General features: G+C 37.4%; 2 protein-coding genes across 7 annotated transcripts; both read right to left on the bottom strand.

Moving 5' to 3' along the window:
• Positions 1–998: 998 nt before the first annotated feature.
• Positions 999–5,758, bottom strand: cdca3 (cell division cycle associated 3). Its single transcript, XM_051864304.1, has 7 exons — positions 5,540–5,758; positions 5,198–5,349; positions 4,918–5,020; positions 3,614–4,224; positions 2,575–2,914; positions 1,991–2,070; positions 999–1,225 (listed from the first exon to the last, which is right to left on the bottom strand). Exons 2-7 carry the CDS (start codon positions 5,333–5,335, stop codon positions 1,133–1,135), a joined length of 1,365 nt encoding a protein of 454 aa, XP_051720264.1. The 5' UTR covers positions 5,336–5,349; positions 5,540–5,758; the 3' UTR covers positions 999–1,132.
• Positions 5,759–7,467: 1,709 nt separating this feature from the next.
• Positions 7,468–25,349, bottom strand: pex5 (peroxisomal biogenesis factor 5). Of its 6 annotated transcripts, none has more exons than XM_051864294.1 (17): positions 25,070–25,337; positions 24,638–24,696; positions 22,967–23,123; positions 22,219–22,257; positions 21,321–21,438; positions 21,100–21,243; positions 19,250–19,340; positions 18,488–18,578; positions 17,019–17,141; positions 14,266–14,349; positions 14,047–14,166; positions 12,317–12,460; positions 12,117–12,187; positions 11,773–11,994; positions 10,352–10,517; positions 8,539–8,696; positions 7,468–8,440 (listed from the first exon to the last, which is right to left on the bottom strand). In XM_051864294.1, the coding sequence occupies exons 3-17, from the start codon at positions 23,078–23,080 to the stop codon at positions 8,200–8,202; spliced, it is 1,926 nt and encodes a 641-aa protein (XP_051720254.1). In that variant the 5' UTR covers positions 23,081–23,123; positions 24,638–24,696; positions 25,070–25,337; the 3' UTR covers positions 7,468–8,199. The 6 variants fall into 6 exon arrangements, with proteins under 6 accessions (XP_051720254.1, XP_051720256.1, XP_051720257.1 ...); XM_051864296.1 differs by having other exon boundaries at positions 25,216–25,335; XM_051864297.1 differs by lacking the exon at positions 25,070–25,337 and adding an exon at positions 24,797–25,009.
• Positions 25,350–25,432: the final 83 nt, after the last annotated feature.

The following is a 25,432-nucleotide window of genomic DNA, read 5'->3' as shown; positions in this document are numbered from 1 at the left end:
ATTTGCTGATAATTTACTCACCCCCATGTCATCCAAGATGTTTATGTCTTTCTTTCTTCAGTCGAAAATAAATTAAGGTTTTTGATGAAAACATTCCAGGATTATTCTCCTTATAGTGGACTTCAATGGCCTCCAGACGGTTGAAGGTCAAAATTACAGTTTTAGTGCAGCTTTAAAGGGCTTTAAACGATACCAGACGAGGAATAAGGGTCTTATCTAGCGAAACGATCGGTCATTTTCGAAAAAAATACAACTGTATATGTTTTATATATACAAACGTTCTAAGTGCCTCCGCCAAAACCGCATTTCTGTAAAAAGTTTTTCTCCAAAAAGTTTACGCTGTATGTCCTACGCCTTCCCTATTCAACTTACGGAACGAACGCAGCGCCAGTTACATTTTTTTCGTAAGTAGAATAGGGAAGGTGTAGGACATACAGCGTAAGCTTTTTGGAGAATGCGGAAATGCGGTTTTGGCGGAGGCACTTAGAAGGCGAACGTTTGTTTATATAAAGCATATAGTTGTATTTTTTCACTAGATAAGACCCTTGTTCCTCGTCTGATATCGTTTAAAGCCCTTTGAAGCTGCACATCCTGGAATGTTTTCATCGAAAAACCTTAATTTTCTTTTCGACTGAAGAAAGAAAGACATGAACATTTTGGATGGCATGGGGGGTGAGTAAATTTCAGGAAGTTTATTTGAAAGTGGACTAATCCTTTAACACGGCTTTTAAAATGGAGGTGCACATCCAAGTTAAACAGACCTCTGACAAAATTGTGCTGAAGAATTTTTATATTTTTCAGTATCCGCAGGACTGCAGCAGTGGTATATTGCGGCGTTATCACTTGCTTTGTGAACAGTCTGTAGCAATAACAAAGATTTAAATCTGTTCAAGTGTATGTTTTTGGGAATAATAGTTTCATCCAATGTCCTCAAACCAGTTCAAAAAAGAAGAAACAAACTTAAAATCAAATGTTAATTTTATTTACATTAAAAAAAAGACAGTGTTTATTTACAAACACACATAGAAACAGTAGAAGAATGGAAAAAAAAGAATAATCATGTAGTTTAAGGCTAAAAACTGTAGTATATACATAGTGTTGGCTGGATTTATCCTGGTTTTCCCAGTTAGTTTCACTCATTCTCCTTGTTGAGTGACAGAATCAGAGCTCTCCTGTCCATCTGGCTGAATCTCTGTTTTTCAGGGGTGGACACTTTCAGCTTCATCTAAAGAGAAACATGAAGATCCATTTACAAGAGACGAAAGTGATTACATAACATGGACGCCTACAGTAAAATGAACACCGAGGTTCAAATATACAGGGTTCCTACACATTTTCCATTTCAAAATTCCATACTTTCCCAGACTCAAATTTCCAAACCTCTCTGTAGTTTTTTTCAGACCATATTTAACAAACTGTTCATACAGCATTATATTAGGTATAGTACAGTTATCTGTAAATATTTTTGTTTTCTCAGGGTTTTTTTTTTCCAATGGTTTTCTCAAAGTACTTGCATATTTACCTCGGACACATCAGTAAATGAGGTTTGATGCTGCACAATCAACAAACCACAAAGTGCAGTGTGATTTAGATGATGGCATGCTCCTTTATCTGTTGCTGGTTTGATTGGCCCACATATTATTTTAGTGAAGGTCAAAAGAGACTTGCTTATGGTAAAGACAAACAATTGACTAATGAAAATGCTAATGAAATTATGCCTTGAATTCATTTAGTCGTGTTTGACAAATCACTAAACATTTGCCATTAAAACTCTCTCCTTGTATGATACTTTTTTTTTTTTTTGAGATTCTATATTTTCTGAAATTTATATTTTAGAAAACTGAGTAGGTGCAATTTTTTTCCCCCTCATACTCCATTTTTGTTTTTCCACACTTATCCAGACCTGGAAATTACTCGCATCAAATTCCATACTTTTCCAAAGTGCGTAGGAACCCTGAGTATAACTAATAACCAAGAACGGTGTGATTACCTGTAAATTGCGGTCTCTGGGTGAATTAGCCTCCCTCAGGATCTGCAGAGGCGATCTGCCCTCACCAATCAAAACTTTTTCTGTAATATTAAACAAGCAAATTCCTCACAGTTTGATACTTTATAACCACAGAGAAAAAGCGCTTAAAAAAAAAAAAAAAAAAAAAACCCTTAAAGATACAGATTTATCATTTTGTTAGTCTTCTATCCACCTTACATTTAACGTAAGAGCAATGCAGCCATTTGTAATTTGAATGTGCGAGTCTTCCAATGTCGTCTGTCATTCATTCAATGTCATTCAGTTATTTTAGCGGTACAAAATCAGTTTATGCTGTTTGATATTGCAAACTGGTATGTGTTATAATATTACCTTATCAATCATAAACATACTGGTTTGTAGCGCAAATAGTTTTAACTTTTACTGCACTGTCATTCTTCTATTTATTTACCTATAACAGCTAATGAATTGGAATTCTTGCACACTCAAAGAATCAGTATTGAAAAATTAAGTGGATGAAAAAGTATCTGCCACCAGCATCAGAATCCAGCAGAATGATAACAAATAATGTTGCAAAAGACACTTACCTCTCGGTCTTTGTTTGGCGCGCACAACCATGTTGTTATTCTCATTTGTGGCTGTGTTTTTGGTGGAGAGCGGTGAAGAGACAGAGGTTTTTCCACGTCCCTGTACCCCTCTTGCTCTGACACCAGCGGTCCCGAAGCCCACCCCCAACCACTGGGGTTTAAAAATGGCTTGACTGGGGCTGCGGGTGTCAAACTTCAGACAACGGATGCCAGACTGGACTGTTTCGACCTGGGTGCTGGTCACAGGGCTGGATTTGCTGGATGCAACAGCCGGTTGAGGTGTGAGAGGTTTGCTCACCTCTGGCTGCTCATGGCTCGACTCTGGAAGAGCAGCTGTGACCTGTTAGAGGGACAAACATCATTTAGTCTCTCACAGGGAACAGTATGGATTGTTTCTGACGCCAAATCAGGCCAAAAGTTCAGATTCCCACCTGTCCTGAAGTTAAAACTTCAAAAACAATGTCTGTTTTCCCCACTTAATATTTAACATGTTTAAAGTAAATTACATTTTGTTTTTTAAAGAAATTTGTATGACTTTTAATATAATTATGCAGTATTTTTAAATGTATAAAAAAAAAAAAAAAAAAAAAAAAAAAGTATAACTGTGTGTAGATAGATAATGTACTACCATTAATAAATTTGAGATCAGTAAGATTTAATGTTTTGAAAAGTCAATGTCAAGGCTACGTTTATTTGATGAAAAAAAAGCAGTAATATTGTAATAACAATTTAAAGTAACTTTTCTATTTTGATATTTAAAATATAATTTATTCATATTATGGCATATCTAAATGGTCAGCATCATTACTCCAGTCTTCAGTGTCACATGATTCTTAAGAAATCATTCTAATATGCTGAAACATTTCTTATTATCAATGTTAAACAGTTGTGCTGCTTAATATTTTTGTGGAAACGATGATTTTTTTTTTAGATATCTTTTGTAACATTTTATGTGTCTACACCATCACTTTTGTTTAATTTAATGCATTCTTGCAATATATAGGCCTATCCCAATCTTTCAATAATCTCAAAAACAAACCTGTTCTTCAGACATCTGGGATGTAACCTCAGCTTCCTCCAGGGTCACAACAGCTTCAGCAACAGGCGTGGACGTTTCAGACTCTGTGAACTGTTGGGCGACTGAAAAGAGTGCGTAAGAATGATCTTCATTCGCTTGCCTCTCAGCAGGAGGAAGAGGAGTCAGAGGACGTTCCTCCAGAGAAGAGGAGTAAACACCTTCACGACATGCAAGAAGACTCAAACTAAGCTCTTTCTTTAAAGGCGAAGCACCAAGCAGCAGAGCCTCCTCTGCCTCTTCCAGCGAGGCTTCAGTATCTACCTCTACCTCCATCTGTGTGTCTCCAATCAACACAAACGGGCTGCTGCAAATGGAACCGTAGCCCTCAGAAGGAGAGGACGCCACAGGAGCGAACACGGCATCTGTGCATTCGCGGACGGAGGCTGAGTTCTGAGCTTTTACCACAGGGAGCAGGGGCTCTCTGGGGCCTGTTTCATTTTGCCGAGCCACATTGGGCAGGCTGGGGTGTTTGGTAAAGGAGACCGGAGGAAGAGTCGAAACAGAGTCGCCACCAGACTTAACATCATTGAGAAAGAAGGTGCTCAGTCGCCGGGCGAGAGATGTGACGCTCACTGTAAAGGAGACAAAGGAGTTTGAGATTAAAGATCTATTTTATAAATGCATGTTGTTGATCTTATTGTGAACTATTAATCCATGCATGTTTCATTTTAAAATTTCTTTTTAAAAAAATTGACAATGTAATTTTTAAACAAAACTTCGGCCCCTTTCTTACAACCAACTACAAGCTCGCATTCATATCTGCCTCCATCCAATCAACTACTAATGGAGAGATCTAAATCCCCACCCTGCATTTTCTTTTTTCTTTTTTTTATTGATCATTTTTCCTCTCTCGGATGTACGTCAGAAAGAAGAAAAGATATCTCACTACTTAAATCACAATTTAAAATGGCAGGGCTGATTCACTAGAGTACAACAGATTCTGGAATTAAAAATCATTTATTTTCTCCACAGGGAAACTGATTTTTAACAAAATTACAAACCCTAAAGCCAGATTTTTTTTTAAAATAAGCATCTTTAACAGAATCCTGGGGAGAAAATGTGATTCCACTCAAATGATTTGTTTCATGGCTTGTAACTCTTTATGGAAAAAAATACTTCCGGAAGTGGGCAGGTACTGTTGCACTCTAAAAGGCTGAGCTAATGAATATTAATTAGCTCTCAGCTTGAGCTCCTTTCACAGTTTAATATTTTGAATGAAGAATGCAGAAGCGCAGATCCCATGTAATAGACAACACTTCACTTACCCTTTATTGGTGTTCGAGTAATGCCAGGCGTGGGTGAGCGGGGGTCAACAAATCCAGGCCCAACGGACTCCACCACAGGAAGAGGAGAGTAAGCCACACCCACCTACAGGAACATACAATCAATTCAACTATTTTGTTTATTGCTCACTGCTCATAAGGACGAGAAATGCCAAAATTCACCTCACAGTCCGGCTTATCGATAAGCAACTAAATCATTCAGCACTTCATTTAGCAAAATTGTGATTAAAAAAAATAGTGTTGTTAAACCGTATATTTGTACCTGTATAGGTGTGCGGTCGATAGCACAGGACGGTGAACGCGGGTCTGCGAGGCTCGCTACACGCGCTGCTTTCGGCCGCTGGCTCGGATCTACCTTTGGTGTTGATGCCACAGACAGCTTGCTTTCACTGGCACCCATTTTTACTCTGTATGCTAGAAAACACCATTGTTTATAAAAACATGCATGGTAAGAAGCGAAAAAAAGTAGTTAAAACTTTAAAATACTGATTTTTGCACGCATTACAAAGCGTTTATAGCTTAAAAATACATTAAACAATAAGCACATCGTGCCATGTAGCATTTTACCAAAAATATACAGTTATTGTTCAATAATCAAACTCACCTTAAAGCTCGTTTTCCACGCGCAGTCCACTATATATTCCTTTTATATTTCACAACAGATCAGATTAAATGCTTCTCTGTCACGTTTTAAACATATACATGTATAAAGCAGATATCAACAAAGAAATGCTTGACTCGTCTTCTAATCCAAACTCCTTGTGACTCGAGAGAGAGCATTTAAATGGATCATTCTGTGTTTGCGGCGATTTTTAAACAGACCAATAGGAGAACGCGAGAGTTCCTGCCTCTGCGCCTTCTGATTGGCCGAGACGGTGAATACATTTTTATTGGGCGTGTATCAGCGATTTGAATTACAGCCGCGTGTTGAGTGCTGACGTCTTCTTTGAATACTTTGAGTAAACAGTCAAAACAAACCGTATTACTGTTGTTACAAAAAACACGTTAGTAAATTACCCAAAGAATTTTTTTTTTTTTTTTTTTAAAAGTGTGTTTTAGTTTTACTATTTTGATTATTGCTAATAGTCACGAAACTGGTACGATTTGAGTCCCTCTTTTTCAGTGTATTTTATCTATTGGGTCACCAAAATATATTTTTAAAAGCTTTTTCTATTAATTGAAATGTCTCCTTTAATAATGTTTAAAAACATGACATACACTTTATCTTCATATTAGAAATTATTTTGTTTTTTTCAGTTGACACCACCTATTTTGTCATGTCCCTCAAGACCTTCTATGAAAGTGTACTTGGGATATGAATAATACAATGAGAAAAAAGTCTTCATTTTGCCATTCCCATAAATATCCATATGTGCTTTTTTGCTGGTAATGATTTTTTTCTAAGTAAATTCATGATTATTTATTAAAATCACATCATTTAGTTCCGTACCTCAGTAACCCCTCAACCCCATTACACAAACCATTCTCCCCTATAAAAATAACGAACTGATACTTATGTGACATCATTAATAGGAAGTGACATCATAGAAGTCTTCTGAACAACACTGTGAGCAGACACAGGCAAGTTACCACCTTCTTTAATAATTATAACTAAATTATGTTGTGAAATTGTGTTGGTCAAGCTTAACGACTCAACACCGTTACATCAATTAAAGATAGAAAACTATTACTTGTGAAAATTATCTTTGTTATTTCAACATTATTCATGATTTCTTAATATCATGCATGCCATGCGCTCTCCATTTATTCACTAGATTTAGAGCAGTGGCCATTTTGGGCAAAAAAATCACAACCCCGTAACAGTCAACCCCGTTATACCTACATTTTTATTTATTTATTTATTTATTTTTGTTAAGTTTATGAAAAAGTAATTTAAAGTTAGTTGAATTCTGTCTGAAATGTTCAGAGCAATCATAAGAATACTGATTTTAGTTCAAATTCTGAAGTTAAGCCTTTGATAAAAAATGATGAGGTTGCCGTCACAAAAAGTGCCCATTTCAGGCTTTAGTATAGCAAAAGTGTGAGATTTTATGTAACTTTTATATTTGCAATTACTGAATTAGTGTGAGGGACATCTGATTAATAGGAAAATGTTGATTTTATCACAAATACATTTTATAATAATATTCAGAGAGCTTCCATAGTGTCCATATCTTAAAATAATGACCAATAATAATAGGGATTTGATGCCTCAGATGGGAAAATGGAAGTTAAATATGTCATTAATGTTTTGGGAGGTTCAGAAAAGTAATACATTTTGGTAAAAAAATCTAAAAATGTGTAAGTCCAAAACGCACCGGTTTCATGGAATGACGCAATAGCAAACTCTGAATAAAGTCACAAAGAAAGTAATTATGTAATTCTAAAATGTATCACATGATCATAAAATTATAGGGTGAATTCAGGTTGGTTAAGACACTTTCTCAGTCTGACAAAAAGTGTCCCAATCAACCTGAATTCACCCTATAATTTACTTATGTTTGGAAAAAATGAAAATGATTTTTCCTCAAGTTACTAAGCATTTTTGTCAAAGCTTTATTGCTGGAAGTCATAGCAATTTGAATCGGCTATATGCAAAACATTAATAATTATGGTACAATACACAATATGGCAAGTAGAATTTACAATTAAGCAAATAATTTTACAGCAAGAGCAAATATCCGATAAGAAAGAGTGCTTACAGACATGTCTTTCAGTCTCACAACCCTTCCCTTGCTTATGAATGTAGTTGCCAGTATAACTTTAAGGCTTGCAAATCACTGATACTTTGTACAGGAGCTGTAGTGACGTACAACACAATTATATCTCCACATCCCTCTTCTCTGTGTCAAACAGAGGCAAGTACTTTTGAGCTCACAGTGCAAGGACCTTATTTTCCCCATATGACAAATATTACTGTAATTTTGAGAAGGATAGAACGGTAATCTTCAAGATTAACAAAATGGAAGAATTACAACAGATTCTCTGTAAGCGTAAACTTACAAAAACCATATAAATACTGTTGTGTTTTTAAACCGTACCATGGGCTTTTCCACATGTCCTTTTTTCTCAGGCATATGTCTGTCCATTAATGCAGTGCTGGAGCTGGGTGTTTCACACTTTTTTTCTCCTCACATTGTAGCACCTCTAAACGTCATGCCCCTTTGTTGAAATGTACACCTTCGGTCTTGATGTTTTCTCCCCAAAACAAGCTTCTCCACACTCACATTCGATCTTCCTGCGCTCCTTCAACTCCTCCATCCTTCATTCTGTCTCTCCTTCTCTATGGGAGAAGTGCGCCAGCAGCGTGTCCAGATCTCGCCGGTCGGCGGCTGAGTAAAGCGAGCTTTCTCCCATCATGCTCAATGCCATGCGTAAGGTGGACCAGATGTTATCTGACATCACAGTCACTGCTGAACCTGGCCCTCGACTCGCACCTCCCTCTCCATCCCCTGCGGCCTGTCGCTGCAGAGAAAGGGCCTCTAGGAAGTGCTCTACGGCCTCCCTGATGGAAAAACGAGAAGTGGCATTTGTTGTTGTCGTCTTTTAGCTTTTTGTTTGCTTGTTTACTCCGATGATTGTTTACTTTCTTCTTTTACTAACCTGTGTGCACCCAGGTTGACACAGCTGATGCCCAGGTTGTATCGGCTGCGTACAAATCCAGGCTGTAACTCCAGCGCGCGTCTGTAAGCAGCGACCGCTTCCTCTGAACGATTACCATTCGCAAGAGTTGCTCCCAGCTTGTTCCACAGCAGATAATCCTTCACGCAGGGTTGAGAGAAGGAAGAATGTGAACTAAAATATTGATGAACAATGTGTAGAATAAAACATTGTGCAGAATCCGGCGTATAAGTGTAAATGCCTGTCCACCAACAATGATAACTATAAAGGGAACTATAACAATAAACTATATTAGCTCCACATCAACATTCTGTTTGATATAAGCACATACTGCAGGTTTGTCGCTTGCCGCTTTAAAGTCACCATGAAATCAGAATGGAATTTTTTTTTATGGAATATCTCAAAGACATCTCTCTGATGACGTGTTTACTGACGTGAGGGCGGTACAACCTGTCACTCACATGAGATCACAGCAATAGCGAACCACAATGATCCAACAATTAATCCAATTAACTCCTCATGGACAAAATCAAGTCCCGTCCTACATTGTTTTCTTGTTTGAGAAGCCGTTTCACTTGGATATACAGTACGTGACAAAAGTAAAGATGTTTGCAACTTCCATTTCATGCCGATATTAAACGCTCAAGCTCTTTAAAGTTGGGTGGATTCTGATTGGCTGACAATGTTTTTATCATTCATCAGCTGGAAAAAATCGTTCTGAAAGGGATTCCAATTATATTGTTCCTCTGTGTCATTATCATTATATCATTATTTATCTAAATAAAAACATTTAGTTTTCAAATGTCTCCGGACAGGTTGTACCGCCCTCACGTCAGTAAACACGTCATCAGAGAAGAGATGTCTTTGCGATATTCCATAAAAAAAAAAAAAATCCATTTTGATTTCATGGTGACTTTAAAGCGGCAAACGACAAACCTGCAGCATGTGATTATATCAAATAGAATGTTGATGTGGAGCTAATATAGTTTATTGTTATGGTTACCTTCGTAGTTATCATTGTTAGTGAACAGGCCTTTACACTCGTGCGCTGGATTCTGCACAATGTTCACATCATCCACACAAGCGTTTTCCAAAAGTTGCTCATCCACACTGAAACGTCCGAAAACGCTTAAATCACCTTACTGCACATGCGTAAAACATACTAAAAGCTCGCAAGATGATGCAGAGAGAGCAGATATAATAAAGTTGTCACGCTATTCTTCTAGCACGATCATTTTATTAGTATAATATCGCATCACTCAATGTTGCGTCTAGGTCGCGCTCAAAATCGGGTTTAAAACGCAGCGGTCATCATATTTTGCCACGCAGGACAGCAAATGTGAGTACATTCTCTGTCATCTTTGCAGGAATGTAATACGAAGATTCTACAAAGGAACATTTATCTTGAGCAATACTGTTGATGTAAATAGCAGGCACGACAGTGCCGGTATAACTATTGATATCTATGGGTACAATGTGTGTCACATCACTAAATATGTGTCATTGTTTTCAAATACCTCCATTTTCATCATCCACACTACAACTACAAATTTATCCACAGTGTTTTCAAAATGCTCCGTTTTTCTTAACAAAAACGCCGTCTCAGTGTGGACAGAAGGCCAAACCGGAGAGAAAAAGATGCGTTTTCAAATGAAAACGTATTGGTCTGGACAAGGCCTATAGCTGTGGTGTGGACTTCCCAATTATCATAGAATTATAACGATTAATAAAATGTTAATAGTTACAGTTATCATCCTTGGTGTGTCATTTGTATGTTAAGTGTGAATGAACCAACCTGTGGCGTCACAGACAGGGCGGCAGAGAAGCAGTCCACAGCCTTGTCATACTCTCCACTCAGGTTGAAGAGAACGCCCAGACCACACTGCAGCTCAGGGTCAACCCGTGTGGGGTCAGCGGCCGCTGCACTCAAAAACAACGTCTGCACATCACCAAACAGTGCCCTAAGAGGAAGAATAAAGAGGGAAAGAACTGGATTAGCCTGTAACCTAAAGGGATAGTTTACCCCCCAAAACTCAAATACTCATTATTTACTCGCCCACATGACCTCAAAGCTATCATATGGCTTCAAAAGACTTGGAATACAGTTCATTTTATGCCACTTTCATGGTGCTTTTGTCATTCTGGAGCTTAAGAAACCCAGTGCTCATTCACTTTCATTAGGCCAGAATATTCTTCAAAAACCCTCCTTTTGTGCTCCATAGAAGATAGTCAGTCCAAGCAGGTTTGGAACGAAATGGAGAGTAGATTTTATTTTTTGAAAATATTCTTTAATAAAGAAAAGACAGTGCATAATCATTCCTGAGTCATACAAAAAGTATTAATATCTGCACTGTCAACTGATTAAAACATGGTATATTCAGCAACCCCACAATGCTGTGCAGATGGAACTCACACCTGTGTTTGCATTAGATGTATTTTTAGAGCACTGCTCGCTTATGATCGGTGACGAACGTAAATCTGTTGCTTGGTTACAATGCCCTGTCCAGTGACTTATGCATTTCTCATGCCGGTGAAGACAGGCACTGAAAACAGGCTGCTTCCACATCTGATCAATCCAGAGTTGTACAATCATGAATAAGATTTAAAGGAATTCTGTGTCCAATAAAAGTTAAAGTTTTTAACATAATTTGTGGCATATTTGTGGTAAAAATAATTCTGACTTGTCCTTCAGTTTTTTTTAGTAGATATCATGGTTACAGTAACGAGTCCTAACCATTTTACCATAGTAAATCTGAATTTTCAGCAGCCATTACTCCAGTCTTTAATGTCACATGATCCTTCAGAAATCATTCTGATATGCTGAATTGCTGCTTAAAAAACATTTCATATTATTATCAAGTCGTGCTGCTTATTATTTTTGTGGAAACCGTGACTTTTTGTAGTATTATTTGATGAATCGAAAGTTCAAAAGAACAGGATTAATTTGAAATAAAAGTGCTGAATAAATGTATTAATTTATTTTAGAAATATCTTATTGAACCCAAACCTCTGAACGGCAGTGTACAGATTTCAGTGTGCTGTACCCCGGTGAAATCAACAAAATCTAATGTTGCTCATCATCGCAGCTGATTAACACAGAAGAGATTTTTGGTTTGCATCTTGTTAGAACACAGTGTTACAATGGAAATAAACAGGGTCAGTTTTTCAGACCTTGAACCCAGAATGTTTCTTTACTGCATTCAAGAATCCTCTTACTCTGGCAGAAGAGATCCAAATCTCTCCCTCTCTTTCTCCCTCTCTCTCACACCCTCCCTCTCCTTCTCTCGTTCATGCTGCTCCAGGATCTGCCGGTATTTAGGGTTGTGCCTCAACCAATCACGGAGCGTCTCGCAGGCCTGTCTGTGCAGTGACTCATTGGTGAAGCTCACAGCTAGAGCCATGAGGGCTGTCAGATTATCTTTTTTCAGCTCAATACATCTGAAAACAGCAATTGAGACTTGAATTTAAAAAGGCGGGAGCAGTATTTTAATAAATCAGATTTGTCATAGTCAGGAGAATTTAATTGATGTGCACAGTAAGGCTGAAGTTACACTTCTCACCTGCGGAGGGCGCTGATAGCAGCAAACTCTTGCTCGTTCTCTGCCTGGCAGGTGCCCAGATATTGCCAAGCCTGCAGTATCGTCACACACAGTCAGCGTTTCACAAAGACAAACAAGACAGCAGAACAAAGTTAGAGTCCCATGAGACAAAATGTATCATCAGTTTTTGGATGTCAAAATTATGCGTATAAGGCTCTGACCAGCTGGTTGTCTGGCTGTCTCTGAACCGCGCTCTCAAAGAGACGTACAGCTCCAGGAATGTCCCCCGCCTCCATCCTCTTCACGCCCTCAGCAAACGGATCCTCGTGGGACAGGTACGGGTTGTCTTCTTCAAACTGATATCCCTAGGAGAATAGTAAAGGCATATTCACAATGATACATGAAAGTTAACATTCACAAATTACTTTTCTCACAACGATTTTTTTGCCATGCTCTGAAAAAGATTGGATACCTGAATAAAACACACCACTGTTCAAAAGTTTGATAGATTTTTTTTTTAATTATTATTATTTAAAAAAAGTAAATTTTTATTATTTAAGAAATTAAAAGGTTAGTTCATCCAAAAATGAAAATGATGTCATTAATTACTCACCCTCATGTCGTTTCACACCCGTAAGACTTTCGTTCATCTTCAGAACACAAATTAAGATATTTTTGATGAAATCCGATGGCTCAGTGAGTTAATTTATACTTTCAATGCCCAGAAAGGTACTAAAAACATATTTAAAACAGTTCATGTGACTACAGAGGTTCAACCTTAATGTTATAAAGCGACGAGAATACTTTTTGTGCGCCAAAAAAAACAAAATAACGACTTTTCAACAATATGTAGTGATGGGTGATTTCAAAACACTGCTTCAAATCTTTTGTTTCGATTCAGTGGTTCGGAGCGCCAAAGTCACTTGCTTGATTTCAGCAGTTTGGCAGTTTGACACGCAATTCGAATCACTGATTCAAAACAAAAGATTCGATAATATTAATATTCGATAATCTTTATAATATTAAGGTAGAACCACTGTACTCACATGAACTGTTTTAAATGTTTTTAGTACCTTTCTGGGTGTTTGAAAGTGTTAATTATCTTGCTGGCAACAGAGGCCTCACTGAGCCATCGGATTTCATCAAAAATATCTTAATTTGTGTTACGAAGATAAACGAAGGTCTTACGGGTGTGGAACGACATGAGGGTGAGTAAAAAAATGACATTATTTTCATTTTTGGGTGAACTAACACTTTAATACTTTTATTCCACAAGAGCATATTAAACTGATCACAAGTGACAGTAAAGGCTTTTATATAATGATAATAATAACATTAACAATAATTAAAATTTGAAAATGTGAAATAAAATGATTTCTGAAGGATCACACTGAAGACTGGAATAATGGCTGCTGTTAAATTCAGTTAAATTTTGTCTTGAAAATATATTTAAAATTAGGAAATGGTTATTTTAAATTATAATAATAATTATTCACAGTATTGCTGTTTTTTTTTTTTTTTTTAATCAAATAAATGCAGCCTTGGTAAGTATAAGAACACATTTCAAAAACATTAAAAATTCTTACCAGCTTCAAACTTTTGAACGGTTGTGTATTTGGAATCTGAACAATAAAAAAAAAATAAAAAATAAAAAAATCTACTTAAACTGATAGTTCACCCAAAAATGAAAATTCTGTCATTAATTACTCACCCTTATGTCATTCCAAACCCGTAACACTTTAGTTCATCTTTCGTTCTATTTTGTCTATTTTTCTCCGCCAATTAAAATATTTCCATGTGAAGCCAAAGCAGAACCATAGACCGTAACTAATCATTGTATAAACAGTAATAAAGCACAGACTGCAGCCTGGGAAAGGGCTCAGAGTTTCAGTTGGGCGGAAGTATCCATGCTGTAAATGGGCACAGGTGTACATTTACATTATCCAGATACCTTGTCGTAAGAGCTGCTGAGCATCTGGTCAAAGTCTGAGAGCCAAGGGTGAGCTTCAGCATCCCTCTTTGCCATTTCCTCCCACTCCTGCTGGAGTTTCTCCCAGAAATCAACATCACTCTGAACTCACACACACAAAACAACACACAAGCACCAATGAATGCAAAGGCATCACATTCAAGTTCATGTATAGGTGTGCAAGAGTGCAGCCTGGCTCACCTCCACCGCTGCTTTGGCCTGCTGGAAGTCTGGCCCATAAGTGGTGAATTCATCTACCCAAGATTCTGCAGATTCTGCCGAAACCTACCGAGCACAGCGACATGCCAGGCTGTTAACAGCCTCCATAACACATCACAGAGCCTGCAAATGCTTAAACAATACTCAGCTGAAGGGAAAAAAGACAACATACTGTGATGAATGAGAGTGGGGGAATAAAGAAAGGATGTAATGGAAAAAGAAAGAGGGCTTGAAAGACCAACAGAGGAAGAAAAAAAAAATCTCACCCTCATTCATCCATCTTTCCTTTCCTCTTTATATTAAAAATAGCAAGCAATGCTCAGTGTACCTTCACTATTGCAGGAAGTCAAAGTGGTTTCAGTAGCTGGGCACAAATGAAAGCAGTGTGAGCAGGGCATTAGCTGTACAGGCCTGGTGTCTTGCAGCGATAATTATGTTAAAAGCACAATTAAATTAAAGCAACAATCTGCTCACTTTAAAGCAAAAAAGGTTTGGTCAGCAGGTGCTAGTTAACATAATGAACATGGCAAGCCTAAAAACAGACAAAACAGGACTACTGCATCACTGTTGCCAGGTGATCAGGGTCCTACCTGCCTGACGAGAGTAGCCCATTGCTCTGCCTGTTTAGCTTTAACTTTGTCATTCTTCTCTTTGCCCTCTCGTGTTTCCACTTCCACAGTCCCTTCCCCTGATTCCAGGAGCTGGGCAGCCAGTATGGGACAGAGGGTATAGGGAGGGGTATTTATGGATAATGTGCGTTTAGTGTGGGATTGTTAAGGATAGCGGGAAAATTTAGGTATGGATGGAGGTTTAAATGTAGGGATCAAGATGTCATGACAACCGTCCATGACAGAAAGAAGAAGGAGATATCACAATTAAACTATTGCTCATTTGAACCATGGGATAAAACTAGGGCTGCAACAACTAATCGATAAAATCGATAATGAAAATCATCGATAATGAAGATCATCATCGATTAGTCGCGTCTGCCACTGTGCACGGAAAACGTCCGCCAGTCGCATCAAATTACAGCACTGAATAAACGCATTTCTATGGACAAAATGCATCTAAAAATATTGGAGGAAACAGAGTGACCCAAGCTGCCCAAAACATGAGAATTATTTATTTTAAGCTTTAAGCTAATGCATTACCGTAATGTTTAACATGGCTTGCCCTGTCAGGCGCTTTGACAGATGCGTGTGACAGATGTGTGACATGTTTCCTCAGGGCAAAACTTTAATTTTACAGTTATATCCTTATCTTTAAGTGTTACAAAATTCATGTGAGTATTTCCATTTTGCATGAAGGCTCATCCTGACGGTCTGCGTTAAACTTCAGACTTTACTGAATGAGTGCCGGTGCGCACATGCACATGAAACAGACAGGACGAATTAAAAGAGGGTGACAATTAATATTTAGAACAAAAATATACATTTTTCTGAAATCTGTTGTTGGACGGTAAATTTAGGTTTAAAAGTCAACATGTAATTCATGTATTTTATGACGTGTAATTGAATATAAATGTAAGACGTTTCTTACATTTACAGAATAAAAATATGACAGTAACAGGTTACTGTGTCCAGAGTGAATGTGTGTTCCTGCAGAACATTCCTCTTATCTGTTAACACTGAGTTTGTGTTTTTGTTTTTGTTTATTATCTATATTATCTTTATTTTTAATGTAGGGATTTAAACTGTCCTTTTGCTTTATAGCTCTTTTGCATATAGCATAGCCATAGATATGGATATATTCACTATATGTTTTCATAGCATTCAGTTGAAATGTTTGTTTGAAGGACAGCAGTGGGCAGGACGTGGAATAGTGTGTTTTGTCAATAAAATAAAAAAAGAAAATTGGGCTTTTTGTAAATTCAGATTAATCGATTAATTAAAGACATAGTCGACCAACGAAGCGATTATCAAAATAATTGTTAGTTGCAGCCCTAGATAAAACCATTTTTTATAAACAGGGTCCAGTTTCCTAGTCCTTTGTAGACCTAGTCCTGGACCAGTACTTAAAATACTGTTTCTAATTTAATACATTTTTATATTATCAGCACAACCATTTGAGTGAGAACTCAAGCTGCATTAACTCCACAATTTTGAATGATGACCTAGAAATAGTGAATAATCTATAATATTTCTTATTCATTTTACATCATAATGCTTTGTTATTAACTATTAAATATTAAAATTGTATGTCTAAAACATGTATAAAAATTATATAATAAAATATTACAAATACATCGATTTTGAAAATAGGTTACACTACCGTTCAAAAGTTTGGGGTCAGTAAGATTTTTTTAAAAGAAGTTTGTTTTTGAAAGAAGTCTTTTTTTTTTTTTTTTGTATATATTTCTTAAAATTGTGGAAACCGTGATGCATTTTTTTTCAGGACTCTTTGATGAATCTAAAGTTCAAATGAACAGCATTTACTTGAAATAGAAATCTTTGTAACATTATAAATGTCTTTACTCTCACTTTTGATAAATTTAATGCATCCTTGTATGTACAGAGTCCAGTCTCTGAAACGAATTAAGCTATCCAAAACGGTTTTTCCTCATGGGTAATTATTTAAAACCAAGCAGTGCAAATTGCCAAGGATTTACAGTATGCTATGTAGATACAGTTAACGTTGCCTAAACAGCGTGAGCAGAGCCAAGATGGCTGCCAAGGGGCTGCAGTGTCACCCTTCACAGTGTTTCCTCTATCAGAGGAGCTGGGAAGGGCTCGTACCTGGTGGAGGCTTGAGGCCCAGTGCTGTGCCTCCTTGGCCTGTGCTTTATCAGTGTGCTCTTTTCCTGCTCTGTCCTCCACAGTCACACTGCCCTCGCCAATCTGCCTAATGAACCGCAGGAACTACACAATAACAACAACAACAACAACAGCTATTACACATCTACTGCTAACAGGAAACACATTGGCGATGCATTGAACACACACAAACACACAAGTCCATCAGCGGTTTCTTCTTGACAGTTATGGTCAGACACAAGTAAACCACAAGGATGAAGGAGTAACGGCCAAAGGCATAACATATCCCAAATTATATGGCAAAGCAAGAGCAGAGTTAACTGAAAAAAGAGAGAAATATGAATAAGTGAAGAAATGCCCATGAAAACGTGAACAATGTCACATCACTTCATCTACAACAAGGCAAAAATGAACCTAAATAATAATCTAAATCCCATGGAGAATCTGTGATCAGTCCTCAATAATGTATTACTTAACCTTTTAAAAATAACCCAGAAGTGCATACTGGGATGTAAAACAGTCCCTTTGAGACAACATTAACATGGTTTTATCTTAACTTAAGTGATCCGTTGTGACAGATCATTTCTGTGATGTGGCATTGGTGAAGGCAGAGCAAATTTATTCTGAAATAGATACACTTTAGTCAAATGTCTAGCAAAAAACATTTTTCATAAACTTATGTTAAGAAAATTCCAGTTCTGCTACATTTAATACAGCAATATGTCATGAGAGGCCTTGCATTACAGTGATTTTACCAAGGTGGATCAAAAGCCAAAAGCCCTCTGGTAAAATCAATTTGGTAACACTTTACAATAAGATTCATTATTTAACATTAGTTAACTACATTAGTTAACATGAACTAATAATGAACTGCACTTATACAGCATTTATTAATCTTTGTTAATGTAATTTTCAACATTTACTAATACATTATTAAAATCTTGTTAACATTAGTTAATGCACTGTGAACTAACATGAACAAACAATGAACAGCTGTATTTTCATTAACTAACGTTAACGAACATTAGTAAATACAGTAACAAATGTATTGCTCGTGATTAGTTCATGTTAGTTAATACATTAACTGTTTAATTAATTAACCTTATTGTAAAGTGTTACCATTAATTTATTAAGCTATTAATATTAATAATTTATTCATCAGAAAAAACAATTCTTCTACCAAGTAATAGAGTTTATTAACCCAACCATAGGTAGTTTGTGGTTATCAAGCAATACAGCAACTTATATAGAACAGACTATTCATATTAAAATGGCATATTAATTTAGAAGTGGAACTATTGGTTTACAATTTGTGTTTTAGGTGCAATATGTGCATGGTTGTTTAATATATCAGTGCATGTGGTGACTTTGACTAAAGTGTTTCAGGTGCAGCTCAAAGAACACTTAAACAGCACAGACCGCAGCAGGGAAACCCTTCCTTTTGCTCTCACCTCTGTGTTCTGTAGTTTAGGGTCGTCCACTTTGGCAAGGAGTTCATTCGCTGTTTGACGTAGTTCTTCACCTGACTGGTATTCTTGTGTCCTGATAGGATAAAAAACACATTAAAGTAAGAATAGGATCAGGACACTGTTGAAATCTATTACTTTTGATTGAACCTTAGTATAATCTCAAAAGTTTGGGTATGATTCAGCAAGGATGCATTAAGTTGATCAAAAGTGACAGTAAAGACATTTATAATGTTACAAAACATATTTCAAATAAATGCTGTTCTTCTGACTTTTTCCATTTATCAAAGTAACCTAAAAAATGTATCACAGTTTCCACAAAAATATTAAGCAGCACAACTGTTTTTAACATTGATAATAATAGTAAATGTTTCTTGAGCACCAAGTCAGCATACTAGAATGATTTCTGAAGGATCATGTGACACTGAAGACTGGAGTAATGATGCTGAAAATTCAGTTTTGCCATCAGAGGAATAAATTACACTTAAAAATATATTAAATTTATTAAATTTTTAATTGTAATAATATTTCACAATAGTGTTTTTTACTGTAATTGTGATCAAATAAATGCAGCTTTGGTGAGTATAAGAGACTTCTTTCAAAGAAAAAAGAAAAAAAATCTCACTGACCCCAAAACTTCTGAACGATAGTGTATATTATTCTTATGCCAAGTCTATTATTATTATTTTAAGTCTTGACTATTATTATAAGTCTTATTTTTATGCCATGCCAAGAAACACAAAATACCATTCTTTGTCCTGTTCCCTTTCTCCCAAATCTCCAAGCCATAACTTCTCCTCTGATTGCTCCAGGTACTCCTCTGCCCAGCGGCCAGGGTCTATGAGACAGAAGGAAGGGAAGTGAGTGGTGGAAGTATAATAAAAGACAACAGAAAAGGTAAAGCTATGGAAAATGAAAGGATGGCTGGGCAAAGATGAGTGAAGAATTGTCAGAATTGTCAATTGTCACCTAATGACATTGAATGAGATCGAATGATATGTTAATGACATCTGATAGCATCTTAAATTTAAAAAAAAGGATCAAATATGTGCCATATGTACACAGTCATGGCCAAAAGTTTTGGCAGTGACAAATTATGTTTGGCAAAGTTTGCTGTTTCAGTTGTGGTGATGTTGATTCACATTGTTTTTCTGCAGAGTGATCAGATGCATTTTAAATAATTGCAAAATGCTTCACTGGCCAAAAAAATGAACTTTATCACAAAAAACAAATTTCACTGTTTTTTTGGCCCTGGCACAAAATGACCAGCTAACATCATTTCACTCATCATATCATCAGCACATGGTAAAGTGTGAACAAATGCTAGTCAGGTGAAATCACTGGATTATAAGAGCAGACTGATTTTTATAAAAGGAGGGATAAAGTGCTTCCAATCATAGTGTTCTTGTGTTAGCAAAGGTTACCTCCAAAGAAAGATGTGCATCCATCATCACTTTGCATCAAAAGCCTCACATGCAAGGAAATTGCTGCAAAGAATTTTGCACTTGAAAGAACCACTTATGAGTTCATCAAGAACTTCAAAAAGAGAGAGGTTCAACTGCAGTGAAGAAGGCCTCAGGATGTCCCAGAGTGTCTGGCAAGCACCAGGACGACTACGGAATCGTGTCACCACCAGTGCAGAGCTTGCTCAGAATTGGCAGCAGGTGGGTGTGTGAGTGCATCTGCACATACAGTGAGGCAAAGACTTTTGGACAGCAGCCTGGTGTCAAGAAGGGCAGCAAAGAAGCCACTTCTCTCCAAGAAAACATCAAGGACAGACTGAAATTCTGCAGGAAGTACAAGGATTGGACAGCAGAAGACTGGTGCAAAGTTATTTTCTCAGATGAAGCCCCTATCCATCTGTTTGAGACATCTGGAAAATGTATTGCTTCTTCCGGAGAAGAAAAGGTGAACACTACCATGAATCCTGTGTCATGCCAACAGCAAAGCATCCTGACACCATCCATGTGTGGGGTTGCTTTTCATCCAAGGGAGTGGGCTCTCTCACAATTCTGGCCCAAAACACCTCCATGAATAAAGAATGGTATCAGAACATCCTGCAAATTAAAATTCTCTCAATGATCCAGTAGCAATTTGGTGATGATCTGTGCATTTTCCAGGATGATTGAGCACCATGTCACAAGGCAAGAGTGATAATGAAGTGGCTCTGAGATTATTACATTGAAATTTTGGATCCGTGGCCAGGCAAGTCCCCGGATCTTAATCCCATAGAGAACCTGTGGTCAATCTTCAAAAGGCAAATGAACAAGCAAAAGCCCTCAAATGTGATCAACTCAGAGCACTAAGAAGTAAAGAATGTTTCACCATTAGTCAGGATTTGGCCAAGAAACTGATATTCTGCATGCCAGAGTGAATTGCAGAGGTTATGAAGAAGAAGGGTCAACACTGTAAATATTGCATATATTGAATGCTTTTGCCATTAAAAGCCATTAACTTGAAATACTTGTTTTCCAGTATACCACAGAAACGTGAAAAAATTATCTACAAATACTGATGCAGCAAACTTTGCAAAACACACAATTGATATGACTGTCAAAACTTTTGGCCATGACACACACACACACATATATATTAACCTGCAACTTCATTGATGAATTCTCTGGTCCAGTCAGCATCAGCTGGATCCAGACCAGCTTGTCCAGAAGAAGAGGCGGAGTCAGCACTAGACAGGAACTCTGCCGCCCAATCGCCAGACAGAGCCAGAGCAGCCACGTCAGGAGCTGAGAAATGAAAACATATAGTTATAGCACATTGAAACGTGCTGAAATCTGTCTAGACGTGTGTTTGTGCATGCTACCTCTCTGTGGAGCCTGTCTGTAGCTCTGTTGATCTATCTGCTGCATTTCCTCCAGCAGTTGACCCATATCAAAAGTGTGAGGAGGTCTTTGTGGGGCCTGTAGAAACTCACTCACCAGCTGGATTTCAAAAACAACAGGGTGTCATTACAGGGACATAATCACAGATTACTTGACCTGACACAAACTGATCAGAGGTGCGTTTCACAAAAGCATCGTTAGCCAACTAACATCGCAAGTTCCGTCGTTACTTACATAGTTCAATGATTTGGTGTTTCCCGAAACCATAGTTCAAACAAACATTCGCAAACTGCATCTCAAACTTGTGTGGTTGGAACGACAGCTCTCGAGCTGTAGTTAGAAGCATAGTTTCTTGTTTTTATGACATGTTGACTTAATAAATCGTTATCCTGAGCAAAATAAGCAAGCTGACATTAAGTACAATGTATATCTTTTATTTCGAATATATACAAATGTCATTTATATATTTTAGTTTGTCAAGAGATTTAAAGCACTGTTTTTGGAGAGTGCGCATGTGCATACGTGCTCTAGTACGTCAGAACAAGCATTTGATTTAATCTGGAAATAAAGCAAAATAACTGAGGAAAATGAGAATTAGTCCTCTAATGCCATGTCCGTAATTTATAGCAAAAAATCTAGCATTAATTTGATCTCAAACGGATTCATTTAAAGAAGTTATTACTCACCACCTGCCTGACGTCATTCACCAACGTGGTTGAACGACAGGTTTGCGACAATACGGTTTCGCGAACTAGCTAGTTGATTTGTTCAACGATGCATCGTACTATGGCAGTTCAGCAGTGAGTTACATCGTTGATCAGGAAACGCACCCCAGGTCATTGAAAACACCTTGAAATATTAAAAAAACAAAATACACACCTCCTCTTCCGTGGCTATTTCAATTGAAGTAGGAGGAATCTATGGGGGAAAGAGTAAAAAAGCATAATATTATTTTCAATGCTACAACTAATGACTTTTTGCAAATAAATTAATAAATTAATCGATTAATCACTGCAAACAATCGATTAATGTATAAAAAAAAATGAATTTTTAGATGAATAATCTAACTAACTAATAATAATTTTCAGATACATCTATTAAATAATTTCTGATCAGTCAAATAATCATTTGGTTAGCTTACCAATAAATAATAACCACAACTTCTGCCATTAATCTTTCAATGTTTTATTTAAACAACACAGGGCGGTGAGAATGTGGTTGCGACTGCGAGTTCTAACTTGCAGGTGTCAGTTTGTTTATAGAATGCAGTTTTCATGTCCGCAAAATACAAAATTGAATTCCCAAACTTTTGATAATTGGACTCAAGATTTTTGGAATAAAGTCTCATTTTCAGCATGAGAGCTGGAGCCACCATCATTGGGGATGATTGTAAACAGTATGATGCATTGACACATTCCATGCAAACAAGTGTATTTACATCAGGGATTCACAATTCTGGCCCTCGAAAGTCCACTTTCCTGGAGAGTTTAGCTCCAACCCTAATCAAACTCACCTGCCTGCAGCTTTCTAGTAATCCAGAATACCTTGATTAGTTGTTCATGAGTGCTTGATTAAGGTTGGAGCTAAATATTTGCCACGGTTACAAAAAAAAAGGTTAGTAACTTACAGTGGGTGTTGACCGATGTCTCCAGGCCCCTCCTTCTTGGGTCATGTGACCAGTCAGTTTCATAAGGGGATTGGCTCCCCCACATTCCGCCTCCACTAACTCCCGCATCGCCATGGCAACACACCGTAAGGCTGATCAAACTAACACCTTGAGATATCTACAAGACAAGTACATGAAATATCATTAAGTAGTATGTTGTTACCCACCACTGTCCATATTATTATTAAAAGACCCCCAGCCCTAATTTTGTTTTCAAAACTTACTCAGGAAATATTCATCGATAAAATACCAGATGGTTAGTATTAATATTTACATTTCATAATTTAATTATCATTAAACCGTATTTGTTTACAGTGATTTGAAAAACTCACGATAAATACTGTGTCCAGCACTAAACAAAGTTAGCAACAGTCAAGCAGGTGAACCACGCAGCATAGGTGATTTGTATAAACATGCCGAAGCAGTGAACAGTTTTAAAAGAATGCTGAGGGAAATTATTTGAATAAATGTATGAACCATTTAATGTATGTTATATGAAGGGAACTGACTGTCTTCTGAAAAGTTTCAAAGGCATTTTCTTTTTTTCTTGCCTCTGTGTAATGACTAAAGCTGCATTTACACCATGTCGTAATTACCATAACGATTCTGAACTGTAAAAAGCCTTCACATGCTTGTAGAACTTGTAATTACAATGTGTACACTTGTCATTTTCTGAGAGCTACGACTTGTACCACGTGGCCACTGTACCACCTGACCACTGCAGATTTATGGTGTGTTCGACTTGGAAGTGGCACTGTGGGAAAGGGCTCTATTTCTGCTTCCATAAGCGCCACCTACTGTCAGAGAGTGGATTTGCATTGTCATTCAGCCTGTCTGCAATTCTGTTTTCAGACCAATTCAAAAATTGGACTGAATTTTATGCACACTGTTGTAAACTGGTTGATTCTAAATCTAAACAATTCATATACTAATGTATGTAGAATTATTCACAGAGCAGATAAATACCCATAATTCATCATTTTGACATCAAAACTTTATATGAACATGTAGTACATAAAACTTTAGAAATGTAAATCAAAAATGTATACTCATTATAAAATGTTCATTTCAATAATTTAGATGATTTTCCAGGTCTAGAAATCAAAATGATAAATTATATGGGATTTTGTTTTAGCTTATTTTAAATGTTGTTTTGTCTTAATTTAAATTTGAAGAGGCCCCCTTGGAAGTTTGCTCGGGCCCTAGTGGGTTCCATCCCCCAGGTTGAGGACCTCTAGACTGGTAACCCAAAGGTTAGTTACACAGAAAGTTACTGAGATCATCGTGCCCCTGAGAGTGACATTCTTGGCAGTTTTTACACATCTTAGTCTGTTTATACAAATAAAAATCTATAACAATCTATAATAATTATTGTAAAGCATTTCTTCTCCGGAAGCAGTATGGGTGAATAACTACGCCACCGTACCGGTCACAAACAAAACAGAACCTGAAAGACAATGAATCATCAGCTTGAGATAAATCCTGTGGACTTAGCTACCTTTCCACTAACATAAACATATGCTCCATCAGCTTAACCAGACTAGAAGGATTACACAGATTTCATTGTTCCTGAAAACAGCTATTAACAATTAACCAAGATTGCATGTTTGTGCACAAACAGTCCAGGTTTACCTTGCTGTCCTTATGCAATAATTCCAAAACAGCCTGCTTCCTTCGTGTATGTCACCCCTCTGATGAAAAATCAATGAGATGAACAAGAGTGTTTGTGCTATGAATGGCCACCGGTTGAATTGGTCATCTGATCACTGTTTTGAAAACTACATGACATACATAGGCTACTGAACTCTTCTGCTCTCATCTGGCTCTTGTCTAGTGTCGGTTTGGCTTCAGCACAGAAACATTATTGAATGCAAGTGTCGCTTTTTCCAAATGTAAATGGCAGTTGAACATCCCAACGTACTAACTAACGTTAGACCACAACCGGTTAGCTATTCACAGCCGTGTTTGTGCAGCAGCTATGAATGATAACAATGAAGCTAGCAGGTCAACTAAGTCAATTATGTTGCAGGCAGTTAGCTTACAAGCTAAATAAACTCCTTTCACCTGCACAGGCGATGTTGTCACCTCTCTTCTCCTCTCTTTCTCCTTTTATCCCGTGAGTAATGCAGTTTAGACAAAGACAAAACACGACGGATCGAAGCAGGCCCTAAAAAGACGTCTGAGGTTCACGGTCCCCTGGTTGTCTGTACCTGACGGGTAAATGTTGCGCTGGTGACCGTCCTGTCTTTATTTACCTTCCCCGTGTGGCCCACTGAAACATGAGCGAACCAGCCACACGAATCCTACACGCTACGCTTCTGCTATTCACAAACGCTGTTTGCGTAAAGACAAGCGCTTTGAACTGTGCTGAGCATCAAGACAGACGGAGCGAGATTTACGCTGAAGTTACGTAAAGTTCCTAAAGTG

This window comes from Ctenopharyngodon idella, chromosome 16 (genome assembly GCF_019924925.1).
Source record: "Ctenopharyngodon idella isolate HZGC_01 chromosome 16, HZGC01, whole genome shotgun sequence".
NCBI classification, from domain to species: domain Eukaryota; kingdom Metazoa; phylum Chordata; class Actinopteri; order Cypriniformes; family Xenocyprididae; genus Ctenopharyngodon; species Ctenopharyngodon idella.
This window is presented reverse-complemented; position numbering and strand designations above follow the sequence as displayed.

What these genes read in the sequence shown, in the direction of transcription:
- cdca3 (XM_051864304.1), bottom strand. Translation starts at nt 5,335, where the DNA reads ATGGGTGCCAGTGAAAGCAAGCTGTCTGTGGCATCAACACCAAAGGTA. An exon ending in CGCCAAACAAAGACCGAGAG is followed by an intron (nt 2,071 to 2,574) that starts GTAAGTGTCTTT and finishes TTAATATTACAG; the next exon opens with AAAAAGTTTTGATTGGTGAG. An exon ending in CCAGAGACCGCAATTTACAG is followed by an intron (nt 1,226 to 1,990) that starts GTAATCACACCG and finishes GTTTCTCTTTAG; the next exon opens with ATGAAGCTGAAAGTGTCCAC.
- pex5 (XM_051864295.1), bottom strand. Translation starts at nt 23,080, where the DNA reads ATGGCGATGCGGGAGTTAGTGGAGGCGGAATGTGGGGGAGCCAATCCC. An exon ending in TCAGCAGCTCTTACGACAAG is followed by an intron (nt 12,461 to 14,046) that starts GTATCTGGATAA and finishes CTATTCTCCTAG; the next exon opens with GGATATCAGTTTGAAGAAGA. An exon ending in GACAGCCAGACAACCAGCTG is followed by an intron (nt 12,188 to 12,316) that starts GTCAGAGCCTTA and finishes ACGATACTGCAG; the next exon opens with GCTTGGCAATATCTGGGCAC.